The sequence below is a fragment of the Ornithorhynchus anatinus genome, chromosome 16 (genome assembly GCF_004115215.2).
Source record: "Ornithorhynchus anatinus isolate Pmale09 chromosome 16, mOrnAna1.pri.v4, whole genome shotgun sequence".
Lineage (NCBI taxonomy): Eukaryota > Metazoa > Chordata > Mammalia > Monotremata > Ornithorhynchidae > Ornithorhynchus > Ornithorhynchus anatinus.
The window spans coordinates 31,452,976-31,478,126 of record NC_041743.1 but is presented as its reverse complement, the minus strand read 5'-3'; the positions used below and the strand labels follow the sequence as shown (position 1 = coordinate 31,478,126).

The following is a 25,151-nucleotide window of genomic DNA, read 5'->3' as shown; positions in this document are numbered from 1 at the left end:
CTCCTCCAGTTTTCTCCTTGACTTCGGCAAACTGGCTTCCTCTCCCTTCACTCCACAGAAACTTCTTTTTTTTAAGCTTACCAATAACCTCTTTCATGCCAAATCCAATGGCCTCTACTCCTTCCTAATGTGCCTCAACTTCTCATTTGCCTTCAATGCTGTGGACAACCCTTTTCTCCTGGACATATTATGTAACCTTGGCTTCACTGACACAGTTACTCTCCCAGTTCTGAGCCCTCCCAGCCCTGACATCTCTCCTTCTCTGCAATCTCTCATTTCCTTCTGCCTTTCAAACATCTCTCTTTGGATGACCCATTGACACCTCAAACCTGTCATGTGCTAAACAGAACTCTTCATCTCCCCACCCAGGAACTTACCGTTGGCTTTAAAGCACTCAATCAGCTCACTCCCTCTTACCTTACCTCACTGATTTCCTACTACAACCCAGTCCTCACACTTAACTCCTCTAATGCCAACCTACTCACTGTGGCTCAATCTCATCTACCCTTTGCCCATGTCTGCAATGTCCGCAATTCCCTCTCCCCTTCATATCTGACAGACCACCACCTTCAAAGCCATCCTAAAGATCACATCTCCTCCAAAAAGTCCACCCCAACTAAGCCCTCATTTCCCCCCCTTCTGCACTTGGACCTGTACCCTTAAAGCCTTTTTTATTCACTCCACCCTAAGCCCCAGAGCACTTACATCCATATATCTTTTTTTCCCTGAACTACCCCTATCTGTAATTTATTTGCAAGATCCTTCTGGATAGGAGTAGTGCAAAGTACAAATGCAAAGTTCAGTGCGCTGCACACACAGTAAGTGTTCAGTAAGTACTACTGATTGAATGACCATTTCCATCCTGCCACCATTTTTGAGAAAGGCAGGGTGGCTACCATCTTAGTGTGGGCCCAGAAGCCACCAACTTTGTGAGAGTCTACAGTGCCCTGAGCTAGTTGCTACTTGGGGAAACAGCATGGCTCAGTGGAAAGAGCCTGGGCTTCGGAGTCAGAGGTCAGGAGTTCGACTCCCGGCTCTGCCACTTGTCAGCTGTGTGACTGTGGGCAAGTCACTTCACTTCTCTGTACCTCAGTTACCTCATCTGTAAAATGGGGATTAACTGTGAGTCTCATGTGGGACAACCTGATTACCTTGTATCTACCCCAGCGCTTAGAACAGTGCTCTGCACATAGTAAGCGCTTAACAAATACCAACATTATTATTATTATTATTATTTCTTTTCTTAGCACTGGGAAGCAGGATGGCTTAGTGGAAAGAGCACGCGCTTCGGAGCCAGAGGACATGTGTTCTAATCCCAGTTACGCCACTTGTCTGCTGTGTGACCTTGGGCAAGTCACTTAACTTCTCTGGACCTCAGTTACCTCATCTGTAAAAATGGGGATTAAAAAATGTGAGCCCCACGCGGGACAATCTCATTACCATGTATCTACCCCAGCACGTAGAACAGTGCTCAGCACACAGTGAGCGCTTAACAAATACCATAATTATTATTATTATCTGAAGGGGTCCCTGCCTTGGATTCTGAAGGCTTCTGTTTATTCTCCGCATTTGGAGCAATAGCTTTATATATGCCACAGCAATGAACTTTAACCTCACAGTCCTCTCAGAGGAGTCTTCATTTCTTTGGATCTGTTCCAGACAAGCCTGGGAAACACTATTCAACTACAACAGTATCAGAAAGGACCTCAACTTGGTCATCTGGGCAGTGAATTGGTAGAACACTAGGTTCTGTTCTCTTTGTAACCTTGACTCATTTGTGTGTGCCGTATTTAGCAGGTTTTAAACTACCTGGAATCACAGAGAATGTGCTAAAACAGATAGTTATGAGAAAACCAGTGACGACATTTGGAAAAGAAGACAATGAGGTAATTACTGGAGAAACATGCCCCTTGTTTTTATGTTTTTTTAAGTCATTGGATTTAAATGCTAACTATTTCTAAGGCTTCAAGTCCAGAGACTCCAAAAGAGCAGGATGCTTCATTTTCTAAAGACTACGAGTGAGGAATGAATGGGGTTTATCATTAAACTTTCTGTCGATAACTCAAGTGCAAATGAACAAATAAGCAGACGGGTCCTAGGAGAATTATATTAAACAGTTAACAGGATTGCTTTTACGAGCAGTCAGCAAGGGAGAGGAGGGGTTCATGGAAGGGTGAGCTTAAGGAGCACAGAAGAGTTCAGGGCACACTGTCAATCTGCAGAGGCTAAATGGTGAACGTCTGGTTTACATTTTCTCTTGGTCCTGTATTACAGGCTGAAACTTGGTCCAATTCCTGTCAGAAGAGAGAAAAATCTGCGCGAATGAGGACAGAGGTTAGGGTAACCTACCCGCAGAGCCATCAAATCCAGACACAAAGGCACGTCTGCAGTCACAGGGGGCTATGTACTCACTCTGAAGGAGAGAAAAACCCACAATTAGAGATCACAACAATACAATGGACAACACACAACTTCTTTGGCATCCACTTCCTTTCTCTGAGACACTCCTGTCTTTCCCGTGATAAAACAGATGAAGAACTTGGGTTCTGCCCCTGAGAAAGCTCTTCCATGAGAGAAGCAAACAGCCCCTCCCCCAGGGACATTTGCTGTTTTTACTCTAATCAAGATCAAATCAACCTTTATTTAGCCACAGAACTTCTCTACCACAAGTCTCTCTAAATATCAGAGTGTTTCTGGGTTGGTTTTTGCTGACCTTCAGAGTAACCATCAACTTCAAACATAAATCCTTTCCTTGACTCAATGAAGTAAACTGAAATGGTTTCTCACACACATTTCTTGAACCAGAAAGCTGAAGGAGAGACAGAATTTTTTTTTAGTTAGAAATCCCAAAGACCAAATCTGAATTGTCACGCATTTTAAGGACATCAAATCAAACCACTTTCCACATGGCTTGGTGGGTTTCAATTCTCAAGCAACTGATGCTGGGGAATAGAACTTCTGACCTCTAAGTAGGAGAGCTTAAACTCGGTTAGATGACCCTGTCGATTCAGCCCAAGTTATTGCAAGAAAGTCATCCCCTTTACGGTGGGAGTTTCAGTTTCTCATCATCATCAGTTTTAACTGAGTGCTTATTGTATGTGCCTGGAATATTCAAAAAAAAAAAGGAGACACAGAGGAGACACAGTTCCTGTCCTCTAGGAGCTTACGATCTACTGGGGCAGCCTGGGAGACACAGATTGTATACAAATAACAGGAACAGGAGTAAAATGACTGATGTAACTGAAAATAACAAAAGCAGAGAGTGGAATAAACTGACACACACATACATAAGTGTAAAGTGTGGCAGAAGGGATTAATCATGACCGAGGTGGGGGGTGGGTGGGTTAGTCATGGAATGCCACCTGGAGGAAATGTCTTTTTAAAAGGGCTTTAAAGGTAGGAGGGACATAATTTGGCAGATTTTAATGGAACGGGAGTTCCATGCCAAGGGTAGGGCGTGAACAATGGGTCGGAGCCAGGAAAATTAAGATCGAGGTACAGTTAGAAGGTTAGCTTGGGAACAGTAAAGAATAAGGACCGGACAATGGTGGGAGAAGAGCAGCAGCGTAGCTTAGTGGAAAGAGCACAGGCTTGGGAGTCAGAGGCCGTGGGTTCTGAACCCAGCTCTACCATTTATCAGCTGTGTGACTTTGGGCAAATCACTTAACTTCTCTGTGCCTCAGTTACCTCATCTGTAAAATAAAGATTAAGAATATGAGCCCCAAATGGGACAATCCTATTACCATATATCTACCCCAGAGCTTAGAACAGTGCTTGGCACATAGTAAGCACTTAACAAATACCACTATTATTAGAAGAGAGTGGCAGGATAACATGGAGTGACGTCTTGGCAAGCTTGATTCCAACGGTTAGGCGTTTGCTGAAACAGAGAAATGGGCAGCCATTCGAGGTAAGGGCTCGAGAGACATTTTGGGAAGATGACCTGTGCAGATTAGAGAGGAGAGGCTGAAGGAAAGGGAAATTAAATCAATTCATTGAGCGCTTACTATGTCCAGAGCACTGTACTAAGAGCTTGGAAGAATACAACAATTAGCAGACATGTTCCTTGTCCATAACAAGTTTACGGTCCACAGAAATCAGCAAGATAGCTGTTAGTTAACTGTCCAGACAGGAGGTATCCCATTCCCAATGGGGAGATTTTCCCATTACAAGGATTAAGCATTATACATAGAATTTACTGGCTGTTCTTCCTAAAACCTTCAAGACAAAGGCTGAAATGCTGACCACATACTAACCCTGGAATCTGTTTTACGGATATGAAAATGAACAAGAAGCAGCAACCTTTAGACAGAATAAGCATTAAGCAGATTAGCCTTCACTGCATTTCTGCTACTTAAAGTTTAGGGTCTAGGTGCCAGATAACCTCCTGCCTCTGGATTTGAACTGTTCATCAAAAAGCTAAAATGGAAAAAAAATAAAAGTAGGTTCTGGATTCTCGCCTCACAGCCTTTCCAGGATGAAGCAGCAGCAAGTACAGTCTATGTAGTAGAAATAGTATTTATTAATCACTTACTGTGAACCGAGAACTATGCTATGTGCTGGGAGAAAATCTGACATGATACCTGTCCCTTGGGGGCTCACAATTTAAGAGTTTAACTGAGGAGAAGGGATTGGAGACAGACACACCAAAAGTCATGAAACATGAAAACACAACATAAACAAATAGCATAGGCCAGGGAGTAAAATGGCCTAGTTTCAAGTCCCGGCTCTGAAGTTATCTGCTGTGTGACCTTGGGCAAGTCTATTCATTTCTCTGTGCCTCAGTTACCTCATCAGTAAAACTGGGATGAAGACTGTGAGCCCTCTATGGGACAGGGACTGTGCCCAACCTGATTACCTTGTATCACCCAAGTACTTAGTACAGTGCGGTCTTGTGGGAGGGAACAGTTGTCATCCCCAGGTCAGCGCACACCGAGCATGTCTGGCGGCAGAGAAGGCGGCAGTTACCACGGGTACCTTGGCAGGGATGGAGGAGTCTGAGAGCATGGGGAACAGGTGTTACCCCCAGGCCAGCAAGCACAGAACTCTAGATGGCAAGAGGGAAGGTGGTGGCTTCCATGGGTGCTTTTCTCAATCAATCAATCAACTGCAATTATTGATGAGTGCTTACTATGTGAAGAGCACTGTATTAACAGCTTGGGAGAGCACAATACAACAGAGTTGGTAGACATATCCCCTGCCCAAAACAATCTCACAGTCTAGCAGAGGGACACAGACATTGATATAAATAAATGACAGATAAGAAGATAAGTACTCTGGGGCTGAGGAAGGGATGAATAACGGTTCCAAATCCAAATGCAAGGGTGACACAGAAGGGAGTGGGAGAAGAGGAAATGAGGGCTTGGTCGAGGTAGGCCTCTTGGAGGAGATGTGCCTTTAGATAAGACTTTGAAGGTGGGGAGAGTGGCCGTCTGTCAGACGTGAAGAGGAAGAGTGTTCCAGGCCAGAGGCAGGACATGGGAGAGAGGTTGATGGTGAGATAGATGGGATTGAGGTAGAGTGAGTAGGTTGGCATGAGAGGAGCGAAATGTGCGGGCTGTGTTGTATAGGAAATCAGGGAGTAAGGTAGGAGGGGGCAAGGTGATTGAAAGATTTAAAGCAGTGATGGATGGGTCGGGGGGGGAGAGAGACAGAGACAGACACATACACAATCACCTTCACCATCCTCAAAACTCTTCTTTCTCCAGACTGGCTCTGTCAACTCCTCCTGCCCAAGCGCATGCTCTCAAAACTGAGATACCGTGAGCTCTCATTCACAAGGACTGTTGCCTATCACAGAGGACGAGGATGTTGGTGCTGACTGATTAGAACTAAAGGCTAAGGTCAGAGATCAGCCAATCTCGCCATGACAATCAACAAATTTTCAGCACAAGACTGTGCAGGAAATCTTCCCCTAAGTTTCTAGGTCAGAATGTAAAAATCTAACAGTACCCACAGTTCTGCTTTTCCACACTTGACATGGTATTTAGCCCTTTAGAAATGTGGAGGGGAAGATAATTCTGGGACTGAGAGGCCCAGCTAAGCAAGGGGCACTTTATAGACAATAGAGCCTTCAGTGGAGAGGGGGAAATGATATACAACCAGCATCTCCGAGCTCTGCTTTTATTAGGCCAAACTATACCCATTTCTGCTACAATCACATCTGGGCTAAACTTAGAACACCCTGACGTAACAAAAGGAAAAATAAACATGAGTGCTGCACCTGCAAGCCTATAAATTGGCATCTTTAGCTGAAAGAGTAAAGGTTTTGGCTTGGATTTGAGTCCTTTTTATCCCCCGCCTGCCCAGATTACCAGACTGGGCTCTAACCCACCCTTTCATTTTCACTTCTCTGCCCCAACCTGTTTGGCTACCATTGTTTCTATGTATTCCCAGGGGACAAAAGGAATGTGAGTGTTCAGAAACACTATAGCTGGTCCCTTCAGTCTGGCTGCAGGCATTTACCTGCAAAGCCAAGCAATTATACTATGCAGGTTTCAGGGCTGACCTTGACCTACTGAGCAAGCTGTTCACCCAAACTGTACATATGCTCAAAGGAGCAGACATTTGCTCTTTATTCATTCAGTCATTCATTCAATAGTCTTTAGTGGAGGGACTATGCCAGATCCTTAAAAATCCCCCCGCCCTGCTAAGGCGAAAACTTGAGCCCCTTTCTTAGTTAAAGGGAATAATGCTGCCAGGGTGCCCATTTGAAAAAATAATAGTCAAAAAGAAAATGCATGTTTTCCAGGGAGATACTGTTAAAGCCACTGGATGTGTTTGCTTTCAATCCAAGAGTAAGTCCAGAAAGATCCAGACATGACTTAATCGTGCAGGGAGCCAAATCCTCAGGACCCACCCATGGCCCACCAATTTACAAGGCACTACACTGTGAAAGCTACTTGCCATCAAGATAACCTGAAAGGAAACACTTCACCACTGAAATCTCCCTGCCAGGAATCTCTGGCTAATTGTTTAGGGCCTTTTCAGGCACTCAACACCCCACATGGTCTAAACCTTTCTCCTACCCTTCCTTAGACGCCACCTCCATTTTTCCAAAGGGAAACTGGGGAAGCCTGGTTTGCTGTCTTACTCAAGTTCTCACAATGAGGCTGAGGCCTAAATTAATGCTGTCATCTAGGTTTTTCCCCCTCCCTCAAATGAAATGATGCTATTCCCATTTTCTCTGCTGTGTCTAAACAACAGCACTGGTCCATAAAAATGAATAGTGGTCAAGGATGCCGCACTCTCAGAGACTGGGCTGAGTGCAGGGTTGGGGCTGAAATTGAGTACCTCTGACTTTCACTACAACACCTGAAAGATCACGGGCTGGGAGTTGAGTGGGCCAAAATCTCAGCAGGCAGAGCCAGCCTAGATTTGCCAAGGGGTCATGCCCAAGTGGAGACAAACCAGTAAGAAGATCATTTAGGCAAAAAAAAAGGGAAACTGAAACCACCCTGAGAGAAAAACAATGCTGAGAACTTACCATTAACCAAATTACAATAACTTCTGGAGTTCCCCAAAGCCTAAGGCCTACTTTGAAGGGAAGGAGAGAGTGTCCAAACAGACCATATGTCTATACAACTTGCCCACAAAGTTGTTCAGTACCTGAGACCTAACAGCACTACTGTAAAATATTCCGGCCAAACACAGGCTGATTAGGGTCCTTTATGATTTGGGTCACAAACCATCTCTAAGTCACTTGGACAAGCAGAGGCAAGAAAATTAAGCCTGTGTTTTGTCAGCCATTTTCGTGAATCATCTCAGGAAAGGATACTTTCCCATCAGGCAAGGGCAAGTGGGCGTATTTATCTGCGTTACAATCAGCACCCTAGGACGCAATTCGAAATCCCCCAGTCTACATGCCATCACTCACAAGAATGTAGATAGGGAAATGAAACTAGAGCCACAGAGGTTGGAAGGAGCTACTGGAACAGGTTTCAAGGCCATTCCACTCTCTACCTCCCCCAGTTATTACACAACCATTCCTTGGAGATGGAAGTAGTTGCTACATTGATGATGACTCTCCAAGGTTACTCGCTTAGCCCAGGATTTTTCCAGAGACCTGAAGGTGACCTAAAACCATACACACAAGTAGCACACAAACATAGTATAGAGCTGGGCATGAATGCAAGTCTGAAAAAGATGAGGAAAGAACAAAGGTGCCCCAAAACACCTCAATCCTGGCTAAATGACAGCACACCAAAATTGACTGCTTAAGAGGAGAAAGCTGAAACCCTCTTATGCTATCTAGTTCTCAGAATTTAGCTGAAAAGAAAAAGACTGACTTTTATTGGGGTCTCAATGAGAAAGAGGTGGGAAAATGGGAACATGCCAGTAGCTTTAGTTGTTTACCTTTCCCAATGTTAATGGGGACATTTAACCTCACTCTTTAAGTCAAATAATTTAGAAACAATGAAGGCTCTGTAGATGGACAATCTCCATCCTAACTTCAGGAAAGGAAACCTTAAATACTGTATCAACCTATATACAAACATCACAAGAGCCTCAGTCTCTCCCATAGCAGAGGTCATCAGCTTTTATTCAAGACAACTCTATATGTACAGATCTGACTAACTAGAATTAAGATTTTTCATTATTACCAGAGGCAAAAAGTATAACTTTCCTAGGCTTAGACTGAACAGAAGGACACACCGATATTTTTAAAAATCACAGGAGATACCTATTGAAACTGACAATGCAGGGAAATAAAATAGAAATCTAGACCTACAGTTTTAATCCAAAGTCCTTTTCAAACTACATTTAGCAATCATTTTGTCCAGGCCTGAAACATAACAGCTGCATAAAAATCTGCACAGCACAACAAACAAGAAGTTCTAGAGAGGAAATGAAAAATTCCATAGCCAATTACCAGAAGGGAAGAATTCATATTTGAGATATCAAAATAGTAGATTTTCTAGCTCAATGTTAGATCAATCTGGAAGCCAGATAGAGAGAGGACAAACCCCAAATGGCAGGTGTGTATGGACTTAGAAAGAAGAAGATGGGGCTTCCCCAAGGAACAACGATGTAAGTCCTGGCACTCTGGGCAGCCCTGGTTTTTACTCACAGGTCCTGCTATTGTTCCCAAGAATCCACAGATCTGTGGGGCCACTTTAAATGGTGTTCCCCGTGTGCTTCTTCAGGGTGCAGAAGTGGACTGAATGGCTGTTTCCTGGGAGGGCCATGCTACCCTTCTCCCCACCTCTGGAGGGTTGACTTTTGTTGCTAGGAGGGAAGGATGGAGGAGGTAGACTAAGAGGGGTTGCGGTGGGGCGGGGGTAGAAAGCTGAAAGAATAGTAAATTCTCCCTAACCTCAGGAAGTCCTATGGCCACGAATGGCAGATTATGGGTCAGCTGCAGATATGGTGGGGGTGATGACATCCAGTCTCAGATTGTCATCTACTAACTGAGCAACAGCAAACAGCACCAATCCTGGGAGAATCCAAGCTTGGTTCTCAAGCTGAGCATTTGTTTTCTTGGCTCTCAGAAAGTAGGAATAAACATAAAACTGGACCCTGGTTCCCTCGGTGCCTATTCAATAAGTGTGATGGGGACTATTGCCTCCATGTTTGAGGCATGAACTCCTCAACTCCCAGCACTGCATATCCCAGTCCTTCAACAAGACCTGAGAACTTCGGAGGAGGGCTGAAAAGTCACAAAACTCAGGCTCACAAAACCCGGGCACTTCTTACACTTTTCATTCAATGGCATTTAATCGATGATATTTATTGAGCACTTACTTTGTGCAGATCATGGTTCTAAGCGCTTACAGCCCTTCAGCTCTTCTTCATACCCTATTTATCACTTCAAAGTCCCATCATCCTATATGCCCCCTTCCTTTATGCCCAAACACTCAAAATGAGGAGAGAGCGTTCTTGCTGGGCAAAGGTCCTCCCTTTGGATTCATGAGGAACAGGAATCATAGGTCCTGAGGCAAACTGTGTCAAGATCTTTTGGGTTAATAAAGCTGTTAAGACACTGGAGAGAACCAGATCCAAGCAGCAGGAAGGTAGCAAGATAACTTCCTTTACATTTAGTATTTTTTCATCCTCCATGTCTTTCCTCAGGCCTGGCCCAGAGAAGGATCGCTTCTTTGGAAGATTGGCTTTTCTGCCCCAGTTTTCTGGTGATAAGTATTTGTTTCCAGAGCCAACCTTCAGTCTTATTTTTTCTTTCCTATTCTTTCACTAGCTACAACGGTCATTTATACTCTGGCAGTATACTCTGGATTTGGGGAAAAATCCAACATACTGTTCAGCAGATAACGATTGTCTTCCTTAATAATGGTGTATAAACTTGAAAAAGGAACTGCAGCCATTTACTGTCAAGGAGGGCACACAAAAGTCATCTGTTCTACAGCCACAGCCTACACTAGGTTTCCAGGGAAGACCCTAATGATATGTATGGCAAATGTAGTGTCTAACTAAATAGTGCATAAACGGATGAGGGCTCAGCAATATTTGCTGCTGAAAAGGGCCCACTGGAGGATTCTATTCCACAGCCACAAGTTATACTCTTTCCCTAACCAAACCATGTTAGAACATGGAGAGTGTGGATGGCCCACCGCAATCCATCACTACAACTGGAAAAAAAAACACCCTCAAATGCAAGTCCTACTAATGAGAAAATACCCCAAGCAGACATAATACCAGGCACTACACACAGCAGATATCGTAGCACAATAAACACATATGTGGTGTGGATGAGATTGTCCAACCCATACGGGTCTCTTCAGCTATTCATCCACTAGTAAACTTTACCAAAGCAGTGTCATTTTTGCCAATGAAGGACAACAAGATAGCTAGATAGAGGAGACCTGGTGATGTGAGACAAGGTATATAAATCTTTCTCAAAATTTTTGAAGAAAAAGGATATCTAAATTGGCATACCAACAATGATTCTTGAACAGTAATCCTTATATCAGAGCAGCATGAACTCTGAGGTGTTGCCTGGGTTAAATTTAGTGTCCCAGTTTAAATTATTTTTTTCCAACTCAATCAATTGCATTTATTGAGCACTTACTGTGTGCAGAGCACTGTAGTAAGCGCTTGGGTGACAACACAGCAGAGTTGATAGACATATCCTCTGCCCATAGTGAACTCAGAGTAAACGTGTACTTTACTCGACTGCTTCATTCAATCATATTTATTGAGTGCTTATTGTGTGCAGAGCACGGTACTATGCGTCTGACACCAGGAGGCAAAAAAATCCTGGTGCAGCTGCTTAGCATCCCAGACACTAGTGTCCTCATCGGGAGGGTCCCTAGTTGGCTGCTCTCTCTGGGAGTGGGTTTCGGTAGAGTTGACAGGAGGCCAGAGCAGGTGAGTGAAACGTCCAGAGGGTTCAAATCAATGCAACAGTGAGCAACAACAATCTTCTCCTTTCCCCTCTCTCCTCCACGAACTACTCCCTGTTTTATGGTAATGGTAAAGTGTTTATTATATGCCAGATACTGTACTAAGCACTAGGATAAATATAAGAGAATCAGGTTGGACAGCCCACGTTCCAAATGGGGCTCACTGTATTAGTCGCCACTTTACAGATGAGGTAACTGAGGTACAGAGAAGTGAAGTGACCTGCCCAAGGTGACAAAACAGACAAGTGGCGGATTTGGAATTAGAACCCAGGTCCTTCTGACTCCCAGGCCCGTGCTCTATCCACTAGGCCACTCAGCTTCTCATCCTGATACAAACAACTCTATATTTCATCAGTGACTCCTAACTGCTGTGCAGTAATAATAATAATGTTTGTATTTGTTATGCGCTTACTATGTGCCGAGCATTGTTCTAAGCACTGGGGTAGGTACAGGGTAATCAGGTTGTCCCACATGAGGCTCACAGCCTTCATCTCCATTTTAAAGATGAGGTAACTAAGGCACCGAGAAGTTAAGTGACTTGCCCAAAGTCACACAGCTGACAGGTGGTGGAGCCGGGATTAGAACCCATGACCTAATAATGTTGGTATTTGTTAAGCGCTTACTATGTGCTGAGCACTGTTCTAAGCGCTGGGGTAGACATAGGGGAATCAGGTTGTCCCACGTGGGGCTCACAATCTTAATCCCCATTTTACAGATGAGGGAACTGAGGCACAGAGAAGTTAAGTGACTTGCCCACAGTCACACAGCCGACAAGTGGCAGAGCTGGGATTCGAACTCATGAGCCCTGACTCCAAAGCCCGTGCTCTTTCCACTGAGCCACGCTGCTTTCTAGGACCTCTGACTCCTAAGCCCACTGAGCCATGCTGCTTCTCAAGAATGAGATGGCCAGGCTCAGTTAAGTCACTTGCAGTCACTTCAAGTTAAGTCACACAGCTGATTAGTGGCAGAGCTGGGATCAGAACCCATAATCTCTGACTCTCCAGCCCATGTTCTTACCACTAAGCCATGCTGCTTGTCTAAATATATATATTCACACATGTATATATACACATTGTATATATTTACAAACAGAAATTAGAAAATGGATGGAAACAAGGGATCCACACACTTAGCTCCTCTATGATCAAACAACAAACAACTCCATACCTGGTGGGCATCTCCTGAAGGCACGATGTATGCTTGAATTGCCTCACTCACATACTCAGTGTTCTTCATGGCCTGTCGCAACTGCCTGAGCAATTCTGAAGTCACCTTTGGAGCCATTCTGATGCCTGCAGTAAAAGCAAAACACATTTTATAATCCTGCCTTCCCCCAGAACACACTAGATAACCCTGGGTAGAAAGTCCAGGAGAGAGATGCTGTAAAACTTTTTTCCATATTTTCAATAGCTACTTATCCACCACCAAAGAACAGACAAATTCATCAGGAGTCTCCTGAGGGGTAGTCAGAATTTTCCGAGACATATTTAATCATCCATTCTTCCAGGTCAATGCAACTAACTACTCTCTGATCTCCATTGAGAGTAAAGCGATACTGTTTGGGTATTTTTATTCTTTAGTACCATCATCTGAAGAAGACGATTAGGCGTCAGGTAGATTTCAGTGTTACTTGCACGTTACCCATGTTTGTTCTTGCAGACTTGGGTCGATACTCCAGAACTATGAATAATCTGGCATTTTAATGAATTTCCAGGGATAGGCTGCCCTGCCACTAAGCCAATAAGGAGGTGTGAGTCTTCAGGATCTCGCCTCAACAACTGACCAATACAGTAAGTTATAGTCATTCATTCAATTGTACGTATTGACCTCTTACTGTTTGCAGTGCACTGTACTAAGCACTTGGGAGAGTACAATGCAACAATAAACAGACACATACCCTGCCCACATGATCTTACAGTCTCGAGGCGGGGAGACAGACATTAATATGAATACTCAGCAATTGACCACTGCAGTCAATTTGGGGGTCCATCATGGAGCAGCAAATAGAATCAAAGTAGCCCAGATCTGGCAATGCTTCTCATAATTGTTATTAATCCAGTAGGTCCTGCTGCCCTCATAGCCAACATGGAAATCGGTGCTTTAATCCATACTGGATCAACCCGAGTCATTCACCTAATCCCAGAAATTCCTTAAAGCTCACTCGAGGACGGGAATCTAGGAATCAATCTGACCTGGTGTGACTGTGACTACATTAACCAATCACAGGAGGGATCCATAATCCAAATTGACACGGAAACCTCGGTGGTTTGGCCGGTAAGTTATTTACAGCCCATCTGCCTCTTCAATACCTGGGTTGCAGCATGCTGCAAGGCAATGTGGCATTGAGCTGATGTGGCCAATATCAAACGAATCTCGGGCAGGGTCACCTCTTTTGAAACTGATAATGCAGTAACCTGGCATGCCAACCACTCATAAACTCATCTACTCAGAAACTTATTTTGGAAAAGTGATTGTGACTCACAGGTCCCTTTTACAGCCCTTCAGAAGCCACAGTCTGGCAAGAGTGGGCAGAAACTGGCATGGCACATCGCCAGCGAAAAGAACTGCAGCGTTTAGCCACATTGCTATTGATGGCCTGGCACTCTTCCTTCCATTCTTTTAAAGGAAGTTACATGTGAATAAAAGATAAATGCATGAGAGGGCACTTAAAGATGAGAAGAGATAGGTGGGAGTGGAAGGGAATGAGAAAGAAATTCATCATTACCAAGCACATACATCATGGTTTATTCAGCATGGTTCCTTTTAAAGTTGTTTCTTTAAAGTAGGACACTCTAAGTTTTCGACCTCCACAGCTATCATTAGCTTTTCAGCATTCTGTGGAGTGTCAGCTGGGACTTCTGTGAGTCCTTTATAATTAGAGTAGAAAGGTCTCTCTCTCTCGCTCACATCTCAACTTGAGCCAGATTCACAGGCGCTTGGAAACAACACTGCCAGTAGCGGATGCTTCGGTGGAGCTTTGGCATCCTGAAAAATATGGTACTGGACTTCCAACTTCCCCCCAGTTGGTTCTTCTCTATGCCAATTAAATTTAAAAAAAGGAACCACAGCTACAATTCCATGAGATGATACACAATTAGTGTTCGAATCCTCCTATTTTGCAATGACTTAACTACATTTTTATCCTGAGGTTCACAGGACAATTTTAAAGTTAACCGAAGGAGGAGCCACCCCCAAGTACAGAAATATACGGAATTCAAATGTTTCAAGGCATAAAGGCAAATTTCAGTTTTCTACTTTGTCCTGCCACACAGAGGCAACAGCATGGCCTAATGGAGACATCACAGGCCTGGGAGGCAGAGGACATAAGTTCAAATCCTGACTCAGTCACTTGTCTACTTTATGACCTTAGGCAAGTCGATTCACTTCTCTGTTCCTTCCCTTCCTCATCTATAAAATGGGAATTAAATACCTATTCTCCCCCCTGCTTAGACTGTGAGTCAGTGGAACGGGAACTGTGCCTGACCTGATTGGCCCATATTTAACCCAGCATTTAGTAAGTGCTTAATACCAGAATTATTATAATATGAATGGAAGGGAACATAACAGAGAAACCACCCCCAACCATTTCTGGCCTAGCCCAAGGTTCAATTAAGCAGAACAGTTTTCCACTTCAGGGAATGAATCTAAAGGAAAATTTAGAATCTCCAGAACTCGTAAATCGTGTTGGGGAGGTGGGGTGGGCGGAGGCCACAGGGGATGGGACACTGTGAATGAATAAAGTCTACATGTGTATTTCTTCATATTAGACAGCTCCCACTTTATAATCTTAAAAAACAAGATAAGAGAAGATTTTTCTCCAACAGTCAAAGCAGCACACTGCTGGAGTTCAGCTGTTACTTGCTCAGTTTTTAAAAGCACATGACTTTTGCATAACTTTGGTTTCCTCAGTGATGGAGGATGCAGTAATCCACATCTCCACCCTGTAGCAGGCTCCTTCACATATTTATAGCAACCACCGCTCAAAACAAAGAGATTTCCTGGTAAAGTGGAAAGCCCAGGTTCATCCCATACCACCCTCAGTCCATATCCCTGTGCTTCTTTCCCAGGCTCCCCACAGTCTAGAAATCATGAAATCTTGTTAGCTCTCATCCCATTTATAGCCAGAACCATTACCTGATTTTGTAGCAGGCTCTCTATATCCAGAACTTGTCTTGAATAAAGCAGCCTCCTTTTAGCCAGCCTCTCTAGACAGTGCTGAAGTCGATTCCAAGAGAGAAAGGGTGAAAGTAAGAATCCAAGTAGACTTTGAACACAATAACCATGAAATAGCTTAATCAGCGAAAGCACTGAGGACGTGGCAATACTGTTCCTAGGCACAAAAAATGGCTTTCAAAAATTCATCGATTACTGGATATTCCCATTAAAGGTGAGCTCATTAGTTTCTTCTACCAGTGAGCTCATCTTTATGGAAAACAGTAAATCTCTTTGCAGTTCATTTCAGTGCAACAGATTCCTGCTTTCACTTCAGCCCCAGTTCTTTTGCACTGGTGCAGCAGTGAAGGTGAAAAGTACGCTATTCCACACGTGTTCAAAGTTCACAGATTTCCTGCACTCAAGGACTTTTTCATGTTGGCCTAGATAGCGGCCTAGTGCAGCTCTGTTGTACTGTACTCTCCCAAGTGCTTAGTATGTGCTCTGCCACCAAATGCGCTCGATAAAAACCACTGACTGATGGATTGATTCGAAGCACAAGAAAGGCTAGAATACTGTGGAGCTCATACTATTTGGAATCAGTGTAATCCTGGATGAATCTGGTGTCCATATATAAAATTGTAAGATCCACACTAACCACCTCAGACTCTTCACAGATCAAAGCTCTTTTGTCTAGGGGGGAGGCTGACCAGCTTCACCTCCAGGCCACCGACGCTCCCAGGCATCAGGAACATTCAGCACGGGTCACGGGACAACCCGGGGACATCCCAGAGTCATGATACAGAATGTTCTGCCCAGAGCGGAATGAGTCTAACCTCCACACCACCTCTCTCGCTCCTTCCTACTTTTGCCCTGGGCTCAGTTTCCTTCCAGGAGGCAGTTCAGTGCTAAGGCGAGGAAGCCGGGCTGTCAAATTGGGCCAGACTGGTCCACGGTGATGCCGTGAGGCCCTCCTCGATCTGAAGCAGTAAGACTTCCGGCAGGAAACTTGGTTTGGGCAGGAAGATTCTCGGAGCCAGGGACAGCTTCTCTCCAGGGTGGGGAAGTTGGGAGAGTTGAGGCACCTCACCATCTCAGTAGATGCTCTGATGTTGTTGGTTAGAGTTTCTGCAAAGAGGCAGCAACGCCCAGGGGCTGGAGCACTGTGTGAGGAAGAAGCTGTGCGAGCCAGTGCTAGCGTGGCGCTGGACCCAGGAAGGAATTGGCCCAAGAAGGAAGACAGTTGTACCTTCCCCGTTACCTTCCTCTTCCTCAATCATGGCTCTATCACTGTCATGACATCACTGAAAGCGCTATACTACATTTTAAGTTCAATTCTGGAACAAGGTTCCCATATGCACCATAAACTGTAAAAGCATCCCCACTCAGAAATTAGAAGGGAAAGCATGCAGTAGCTTGCTTGAGCCAGAGACTCAAACAAATGATTCCTTCCTCTTGAGAGGCTGAAAATTTAAATCCAGTAGGCCTGAAGAAAAGCCCAAATGATAATGAGAGAGAACATAATGCAGAGACTAAAACTCTTAATGGCCACCCTAGTATTATGGCCAGCCTGATCTGCTAAAAGGTGCATGGGAGAGTGGGAAAGCGGGGAGGGCTGTGGGGATTGTGGGGAGGGGAGGAGAGGTTAAAACTATCAACTTCAAATCAGGATTTTAAATAATTTGGATGGGGGCAGGGAGAGGGTAAATCTATTAACTTCAAATCGGGATTTTGAATAATTTCAGATTCCAATTATCTCTTTGTACCTTGTGACCCCTTCACTAGATATAGGAGAAACTATATTGGTAGGGCTATCACAAAAGCCTCTACTTGGGAGGAATATAGTAATATTAGTACTTATTGAGCACCCACTGGGTGCACTGCCCTCTACCAGAAGCAGCGTGGCCTATCGGAGAGCTTACATACAGGCCAGGGAGTCAGGAGATCTGGGTTAATACCAGCTCTACCTGAGTTAATACCAGCTCTATCACTTAACTGTGGCTTTTGTTAAACGCTTACTATGTGCCAGGCACGGTATTAAGCGCTGGGGTGGATCCTAGGAAATCGGGTTGCCTTCTGTGTGACCTTGGGCAAGTCCCTTCACTTCTCTGGGCACCCTTTTCATCATCTGTAAAATGGGGATAACTTCCTCTTAGACTGTAAGCCCCCTGTAGGACAGGGGCTGTCTCTGATCTGATAATATTGTACCTTCTCTAGGGTGTAGTACAGAGTAAGCGCTTAATAAATACCGCTACCGTTACGTAAGCTCGTTGTGGGCAGGGAACGTGTCCATCAACTCTGTGTATTGTACTCTCCCAAGGGTTTAGTACAGCACTGTGCACATAGTAAGCATTCAATCAGTATGCTGATTGATCACTACTATTACTAGGCACTGAAGCAGTACAGAAAAAAGACATGACAAGGTATCTGCCCGTCAGGAGCCAAGAGGGGAGTGAGAAACGAAAATATTTAGAGTAGACAATTGTATGGAAAACTGAATACCAAAACACAGCTAGTTTCATTCATAAAATCACTCCCGGGAGTTTAAGCAGGTATGTTTACACAGGATTCATTTCAGAAAGGTGGCTTTCCTGCTCCCGCAAACAGAGGTGGCCAAAGGCGAAAGAAACGACAAGGTTGTTAATCATTTGTTTCCCCCTTCTAGCCTGTGAGTTCATTGTCAGGTAGGGGTGTATAGACCATAGTAAGCGCTTAACAAATACCAACATTATTACATTATTATCTTTGTATACATCTATGATTCAATTTATCAATTTTGATGTTATTGATGCCTGTCTACTTGTTTAATCCCCTGATTAGACTGTAAACCCGTCAATGGGCAGGAATTCTCTATCTGTTGCTGAATTATACAATCCAAATGCTTAGTACAGTGCTCTGCACCCAATAAGCACTCAAGAAATACGATTGAATGAATAGGGATTGCCTCTCTGTTGCCGAATTGTACATTCCAAGCGCTTAATCCAGAGCTGTGCACCCAGTAAGCGCTCAATAAATACGATTGAATGAATGGACAGGGATTGTATCTCTTTGTTGCTGAATTGTACATTCCAAGTGCTTAGTTCAGTGCTCTGTACGTGGTAAGCGCTCAATACGATTGAATGAATGGAGATTATCTCTGTTGCCGAATTGTACATTCCAAACGCTTAGTCCAGTGCTGTGCACCCAGTAACCGCTCAATACGACTGAATGAACGAAAAGGGATTATCTCTCTCTGTTGTCAAATCGTACTTTCCAAGTGCTTAGTCCAGTGCTCTGCACACAGTAAGCGCTAAAGAAATACGATTGAATGAATGAATAGGGATTGTCTCTCTCTGTTGCCAAACTGTAATAATAGTGGTGGTACTTATTAAGCGCTTACTAAGTGCAGAGCACTGTTCTAAGCACTGGGAGGATACAAGGTGATCAGGTTGTCCCAAGTGGGGCTCCCAGTCTTAACTCCCATTTTACGGATAAGGCCCAGAGGAGTTAAGTGACTTGCCCAGAGTCAAACAGCTGACAAGTGGCGGAGCTGGGATTAGAACTCACGACCTCTGACTCCCAAGCCCGGGGTCTTTCCACCGAGCCACGCTACTTTGTGTATTTTCCAAGCGCTTAGTCCAGTGCTCTGCACCCAGTAAGCCCTCAAGAAATACGATTGAATGAATAGGGATTGTCTCTGTTCCCAAATTGTGCATCCCAAGCGCTTAGTCCAGTGCTCTGCACCCAGTAAGGGCTCAAGAAATACGATTGAATGAATGAATATGGGTTCATTCATTCATTCATATTTATTGAGCCCTTGCTATGTGCAGGGCACTGAACTAAGCGCTTGGAATGGACAATTCGGCAACAGAGAGAGAATCTCTGCCCAATGACGGTTGTCTCTCTCTGTTACCGAATGGGGCATCCCCAGCGCTTAGTCCAGTGCTGTGCACCCAGGAAGCGCTCAGGAAATACGATTGAATGGGGTTGGTCTGTTGCCCAACTGTGCATCCTCAGCGCTTAGTCCAGTGCTGTGCACCCAGGAAGCGCTCAGGAAATACGACTGAATGAATGAATGGGGATAGTCTCTCTCTGTTGCCGAATGGGGAATCCCTAGCGCTTAGTCCACTGCTGCGCACCCAGGAAGCGCTCAAGAAATACGATTGAATGAATAGGGATAGTCTATCTCTCTTGCCGAAATGGGCATCTCCAGCGCTTAGTCCAGTGCTGTGCACCCAGGAAGCGCTCAAGAAATACGACTGAACGGGGATTGTCTCTCTCTGCAGCCGAATTGGACATTCCCAGCGCTTAGTCCAATGCTGCGCACCCAGGAAGAGCTCAAGAAATACGATTGAACGAATAGGGATAGTCTCAGTTGCCGCACTGGGCATCCCCAGCGCTTAGTCCAATGCTGCGCCCCCAGGAAGCGCTCAAGAACTACGATTGAATGAATTGGGGATAGACTTTGTTGCCGAATTGGGCATCCCCAGCGCTTCGCCCAGTGCTGCGCACCCAGGAAGAGCTCAAGAACTGCGATTGCATGAATAGGGACAGCCTCTCTCTGCAGCCAAACTGGGCATCCCCAGCGCTTCGCCCAATGCTGCGCACCCAGGAAGCGCTCAAGAACTACGATTGCATGAATAGGGACAGCCTCTCTCTGCAGCGGAACTGGGCATCCCCAGCGCTTCGCCCAATGCTGCGCCCCCAGGGAGCGCTCCGAAAGCAGGGTGGAAGGAATGGGGTGCAGGGCTCCCCTCACCTGGGCCGCCGAGCCGCCGGCTTCCCGGAGGCTGCCATGCACCGGTCACGTGGCCCGCGCGCGTCACCCCCGCCGACCCGCTGACGGCGCCTTCGGCCCAAATATGGAACATCCGCCTCCCCTCCCGCCCCCTCGGACCCCGCCCCCCCGTGACGTCACCGCCCCGGCCAGCCCCGCCCCCTCGGCTCCCGCCCTTAAAGGCGCAGGCCCCCCGGGAAAGCCCGCGCCTCTTAATCATCACAATGTTGGTGTTTGTTAAGCGCTTCCTGGGTGCAGAGCACTGTTCTCAGCGCTGGGGGAGAGCCGGGGTCATCGGGTTGTCCCACGGGAGGCTCACAGTCTTCATCCCCATTTTACAGATGAGGGAACTGAGGCCCAGAGAATAATCATCACAATGTTGGTGTTTGTTAAGCGCTTCCTGGGTGCAGAGCACTGTTCTCAGCGCTGGGGGAGAGCCGGGGTCATCGGGTTGTCCCACGGGAGGCTCACAGTCTTCATCCCCATTTTACAGATGAGGGAACTGAGGCCCAGAGAATAATCATCATAATGTTGGTATTTGTTAAGCGCTTACTATGTGCCAAGCACTGCTCTAAACCCTGGGGGGATACAAGGTAATCAGGTTGTCCCACGTAGGGCTCACGGTCTTCATCCCCATTTTACAGATGAGGTCACAGAGGCACAGAGAAGTTAAGTGACTCGCCCAAGGTCACACAGCTGACAAGCGACGGATCAGAACCCATGACCTCTGACTCCCCAGCCCGGGCTCTTTCCACTAAGCCATGCTGCTTCTCAGCCACGCTGCTTCTCGTATCAGCCTCCTCGACGATAATAATAATCGTGGTATTCGCTAAGCACTTACTCTGTGCGAGACACTGTTCTAAATGCTGGGGTAGTTACCGGTTAATTAGGTTGGACACAGTCCCTGTCCCTCATGGGACTCACGGCCTTAATCCCATTTCACAGATGAGGTAACTGAGGCACAGAAAAGTTAAGTGACTTGCCCAAGGTCACACAGCAGGCAACTGATAGAGCCGGGACTAGAACCCAGCTCCTTCTGATACCCAGGCATGTGCTCTAATCACTAGGTTACGCTGTGCTGCTTGCTTCTTTTCTCTTTAACCTATACTGCACCTCCCCGAAGCATCACCCGGCACACATTTCTCCACAGTTCAAAACTCTCCACTGGCTCCCCATGTAACTCATCTTCAAGCAAAAAATTCCAACCATTTGGCTTCAAGGCACTCCACCAATCCACCTCCCTTACATGCTTCCTCTCTCACCTACAATCTTCACTGAACCCTTCATTCCTGGCCTTCTAACTGAATCTCACTCTCACCTCTGCTTCCTTCATGCCCTCATTCATCCCTTTCCTCCAGTTTCATCTCTCTCCCCTCTGACCTCTTGTTCCCGCCCTTCCCTCTGACTGAAATTCCCCTCCTATCTTCAGATGTGCTGACTACAACTCTCCCCCGTTTCACAGCCCTCCTGAGATCCTACCTCCTCCTGGAAGCATTCCCCAAAATATTTTTGTCTCTCACCCCCATACGCTCCCAACTACCTCCCCAGCATTAACATTCTCACAGTCATCCGTAGCACTTTTGAATAAATCACTTTACATACTCATTTATATTTCAGCTTCTTAGCAATCCTCCATCTTTCCATTCTCTTGTTAGTGCCAGTTGTAGCTCTCTTCCTAACTGTAAATAATTTTGTGTCTTTCTCCTCCACTAAAGTAAGAGGTCCTTGAGGATGAGGATTATATTTTCACCCCTCTTGTACCGCCCCAAGCGTTTACTACCATGTTCTGCCGACTGCGGTCACTCGACCGCGCTATTGATCGATTCATTGATCGACGTTTCAGGATGCAGGGAGATGGCCTGATGGAACTGTCTCCTATAAGTGTTATTGTTTTGGGAAACTGAGGCATGTCTCCAAACAGGGTGCAGAGGCCTCTTCTGGGTGATGATGGGGGAAAGCCAGCCTGTCCTCCTGCTGCTCCTGCTCTTTCGAGCAACGAGATACAGCCTGCAGCCCAGCTTGGAACCTACCGGGCTTCTCCACTGTGGTTTGAAATGCCTTGTTTTAGTCCCTTGGCTTGTATCTATCCCAGAGCTCTGTACACTGCCTGGTACATAGTAAGCGCTTAACAAATACCATAAAAAAATTATCTGGGGAAAGACCACACTACCACAGAAAATACAAAGCAAACTTTTTTAAATTGGTTTGTTCCTTTGGATTACCATTCACTGAATGGAAGTGCTTTTTTTTTTTTGTTCTTTTGGCAAATCATAGAAGCTCTATGACTCAAAAATGTTCACTGTGCTGTTTTTAATTTACAACCAGTTTACCACCTACCATGCATATCCATGCATATAGCCTTAGATACTACACTTATTTATAGGCTGCTAAACATTCCATGCTAGCTGGGTCCAGCCTAGAGGGGTGAGAGTGTTTGACCAAAATATAAACCTCAGGGAAGCCTGCCACTAGAACTGAAAGATGTACACAGAGGCTGCTGTTAAGGGAGCGAGAGAAAGAATAATGATAATCTTCATTCAATCATATTTCATTCATTCATTCCTTCATATTCATAGTCATTGAGCGCTTCCTGTGTGCAGAGCACTGTATTAAGTACTCGGGAGAGTACACATTCCCTGCCCACATGAGCTTACGGACTAGAGCTTACAGTCTATAATAATATCTATTATTATTATAGTATATATAGTATTTGCTATAATATTATTATAGTATTTACTATGTGTCAAGCACTTTACTAAGCTATACTTAGTACTCTACCGGGTAGATAATCAGGTTGGACGTGGTCCCTGTCCCTGTCTCCACATGGAACTCATAGTCTAAGTGAGAGGAGAACATGGACTTTAACCCTCTTTTTTTTGATGAGGAAACTTGAGACACAGAAAAATGAAGTGACTTGCCCAAGGTTACACAGAGAACACATAGAATCACTGTCGGGAGTATCATACAAATATACTACTCTGTTTCTGGCATAAGTAAGGGCTTCACAAATACCACAGTTATTTCTAAAAGGCAAGGGCAGATTTTGCTGTTCTTGAAAACCCTAGATCGATATCAGAGCTGAAATATCAATTGTATTGTAGTTGGTTCAAAAAATAGTAGTAATAGTATTAAGTGCTTACTATGTGCCAAACTCTGTGCTAAACACTAGGCTCTACACATAATGTTCATATTGGACATAATCCCTAACCCAAAGGAGGTTCACGATCTTAGAGGGATGAGAGGCATTTTATCCCCATTTTACAGAAAGGGAAACTGACGCACAGAAGTTATGTGTCTTGCCCAAGGTCTTCAGGACGAAAGTCGTGGAGTCTATTCTAGAACTTAGGTTTCCTGACTCCCAGTCTCATGCTCTTTCTACTAGGCCAGGGCCTGGACTAGATTAGGACAGGGCCTGGGCTAGAAGAAGTCACCAGCCTGTCCATCTTGTATTTGTCCTGTCCCTGTAAAATAAGAGAGAAATAAAGTGGGGAATGAGGCTTGTCTGTCCCAAGCATTTCTAGGGCCTCTAGTCCCTGAAACGCTTTGAGTGGGTGAATCAGTGATGACCGTAGTAGCAGCAAGAAATGTCTTTGGCATTCTCGGCCACCTTCCAAACCCCAAATTTGGGCCAGGCAATTACTTTGAGCACCTTGGGTTTCTCTAGCCCTGCTCACAAATATTCCTTCGAGGTTTTAAAAAGTAACTTAGCCTCATTTTTCCTCACTTGAATGGAATGAGCAATAACACCCTTTACCTTGGAGAAGGTGATCTTTTGTCAGGGTGTGTCAAGTTATTTGTAACAAATATCCTATAAAAGGACTTTGAAAATGCGAAGTATAGTGAGAGTTGGGTTTCTCCATGTATGTGGTTGTCCTTTGTATTTGAGGAAGACACCACTAATGGTGAAGTTCACCTATTAATCTGTGAATATGACCGAAGTGGGAAACTACATCCTGGCCACATTTTGAGATCAAAAAAGTCACTTTCATAACCTCCGCTTGGACTTTTTCAAAACTTAAAGTCTTTTTTCGTGCAACTTTTGCTTCATAGGGAAAGGGAAATGGAGATCTGGAACTAGAAGGAAAGCAAAAATGATGACTACATCTTTCTTAAGCTAGTGTAATGCTGGCTGAGATCCTTTATTATGTTTTTTTTTTGTATTAACTAAAAGATGGGCCCACAGTTACGCCCTGAAGAGAAATGGGACAGAGAAGCCGATTTTCAAAAATAAGTATTCTGCCAAAACTATGTACTGTAAACTAAACATGGGAGATTCATTTGGCTAAGCAGAGAATTTACTCAAACTTGTATTCAATGAAAACTGAACTCAGACCTTTTGATGTCTGAGTTCCATTTAATGTTGGCAAAGTCAAGGCTTTCTGGTTCAAATAAAAAGGACTTTAAAGAGCTCAGAATGTTTCTTGGTCATCAAAAAGTTCTTGCAAAACAACATATTTGTGAGCTAAGTGTAAATGAATCATAAACATAAAAAGTAATATTTTATAAAATAGAAAGAGATTTCCAAGGGCTTGGCCCTTTTTAAAAATTATTTTATCATTTTGTCCCATTGTCCAAAAACATATTTTGGGGGCATGTGATTTGTTCTCATATATGCATATATGACAATATATGTTTAAGTATACATATATATATGTACATATATATATATACATACACACATATAATGCTATTGAAAATGTGGCCATTACCTGTTAGACCCCACCCAAGTGTGCAGGTAGAAATCCAATTTCCACACTTCCTGTCTGATTTTCTTATACTATATCTACCCCAGTGCTTAGTACAGTGCTTGGCACCTAGTAATCACTTAACAAATGCCATGATGATGATGATTGCTAATGATAATAATAAGGATAAAGATTTTC

General features: G+C 44.7%; 1 protein-coding gene across 1 annotated transcript in view; it reads right to left on the bottom strand.

Annotated features, from left to right (window-relative positions):
* Positions 1-20,339, bottom strand: part of XPNPEP1 (X-prolyl aminopeptidase 1) — a 49,035-nt gene extending 28,696 nt beyond the window's left edge. Inside the window, exons 1-4 of the mRNA XM_029081078.1 lie at positions 20,251-20,339; positions 15,495-15,575; positions 12,528-12,652; positions 2,350-2,413 (exon numbers count right to left, since the gene is read on the bottom strand). Coding sequence (XP_028936911.1) covers positions 2,350-2,413; positions 12,528-12,644 — 181 coding nt within the window. The 5' untranslated portion in view covers positions 12,645-12,652; positions 15,495-15,575; positions 20,251-20,339. The remainder of the gene's footprint in view (positions 1-2,349; positions 2,414-12,527; positions 12,653-15,494; positions 15,576-20,250) is intronic.
* Between the last annotated feature and the right edge of the window lie 4,812 nt (positions 20,340-25,151).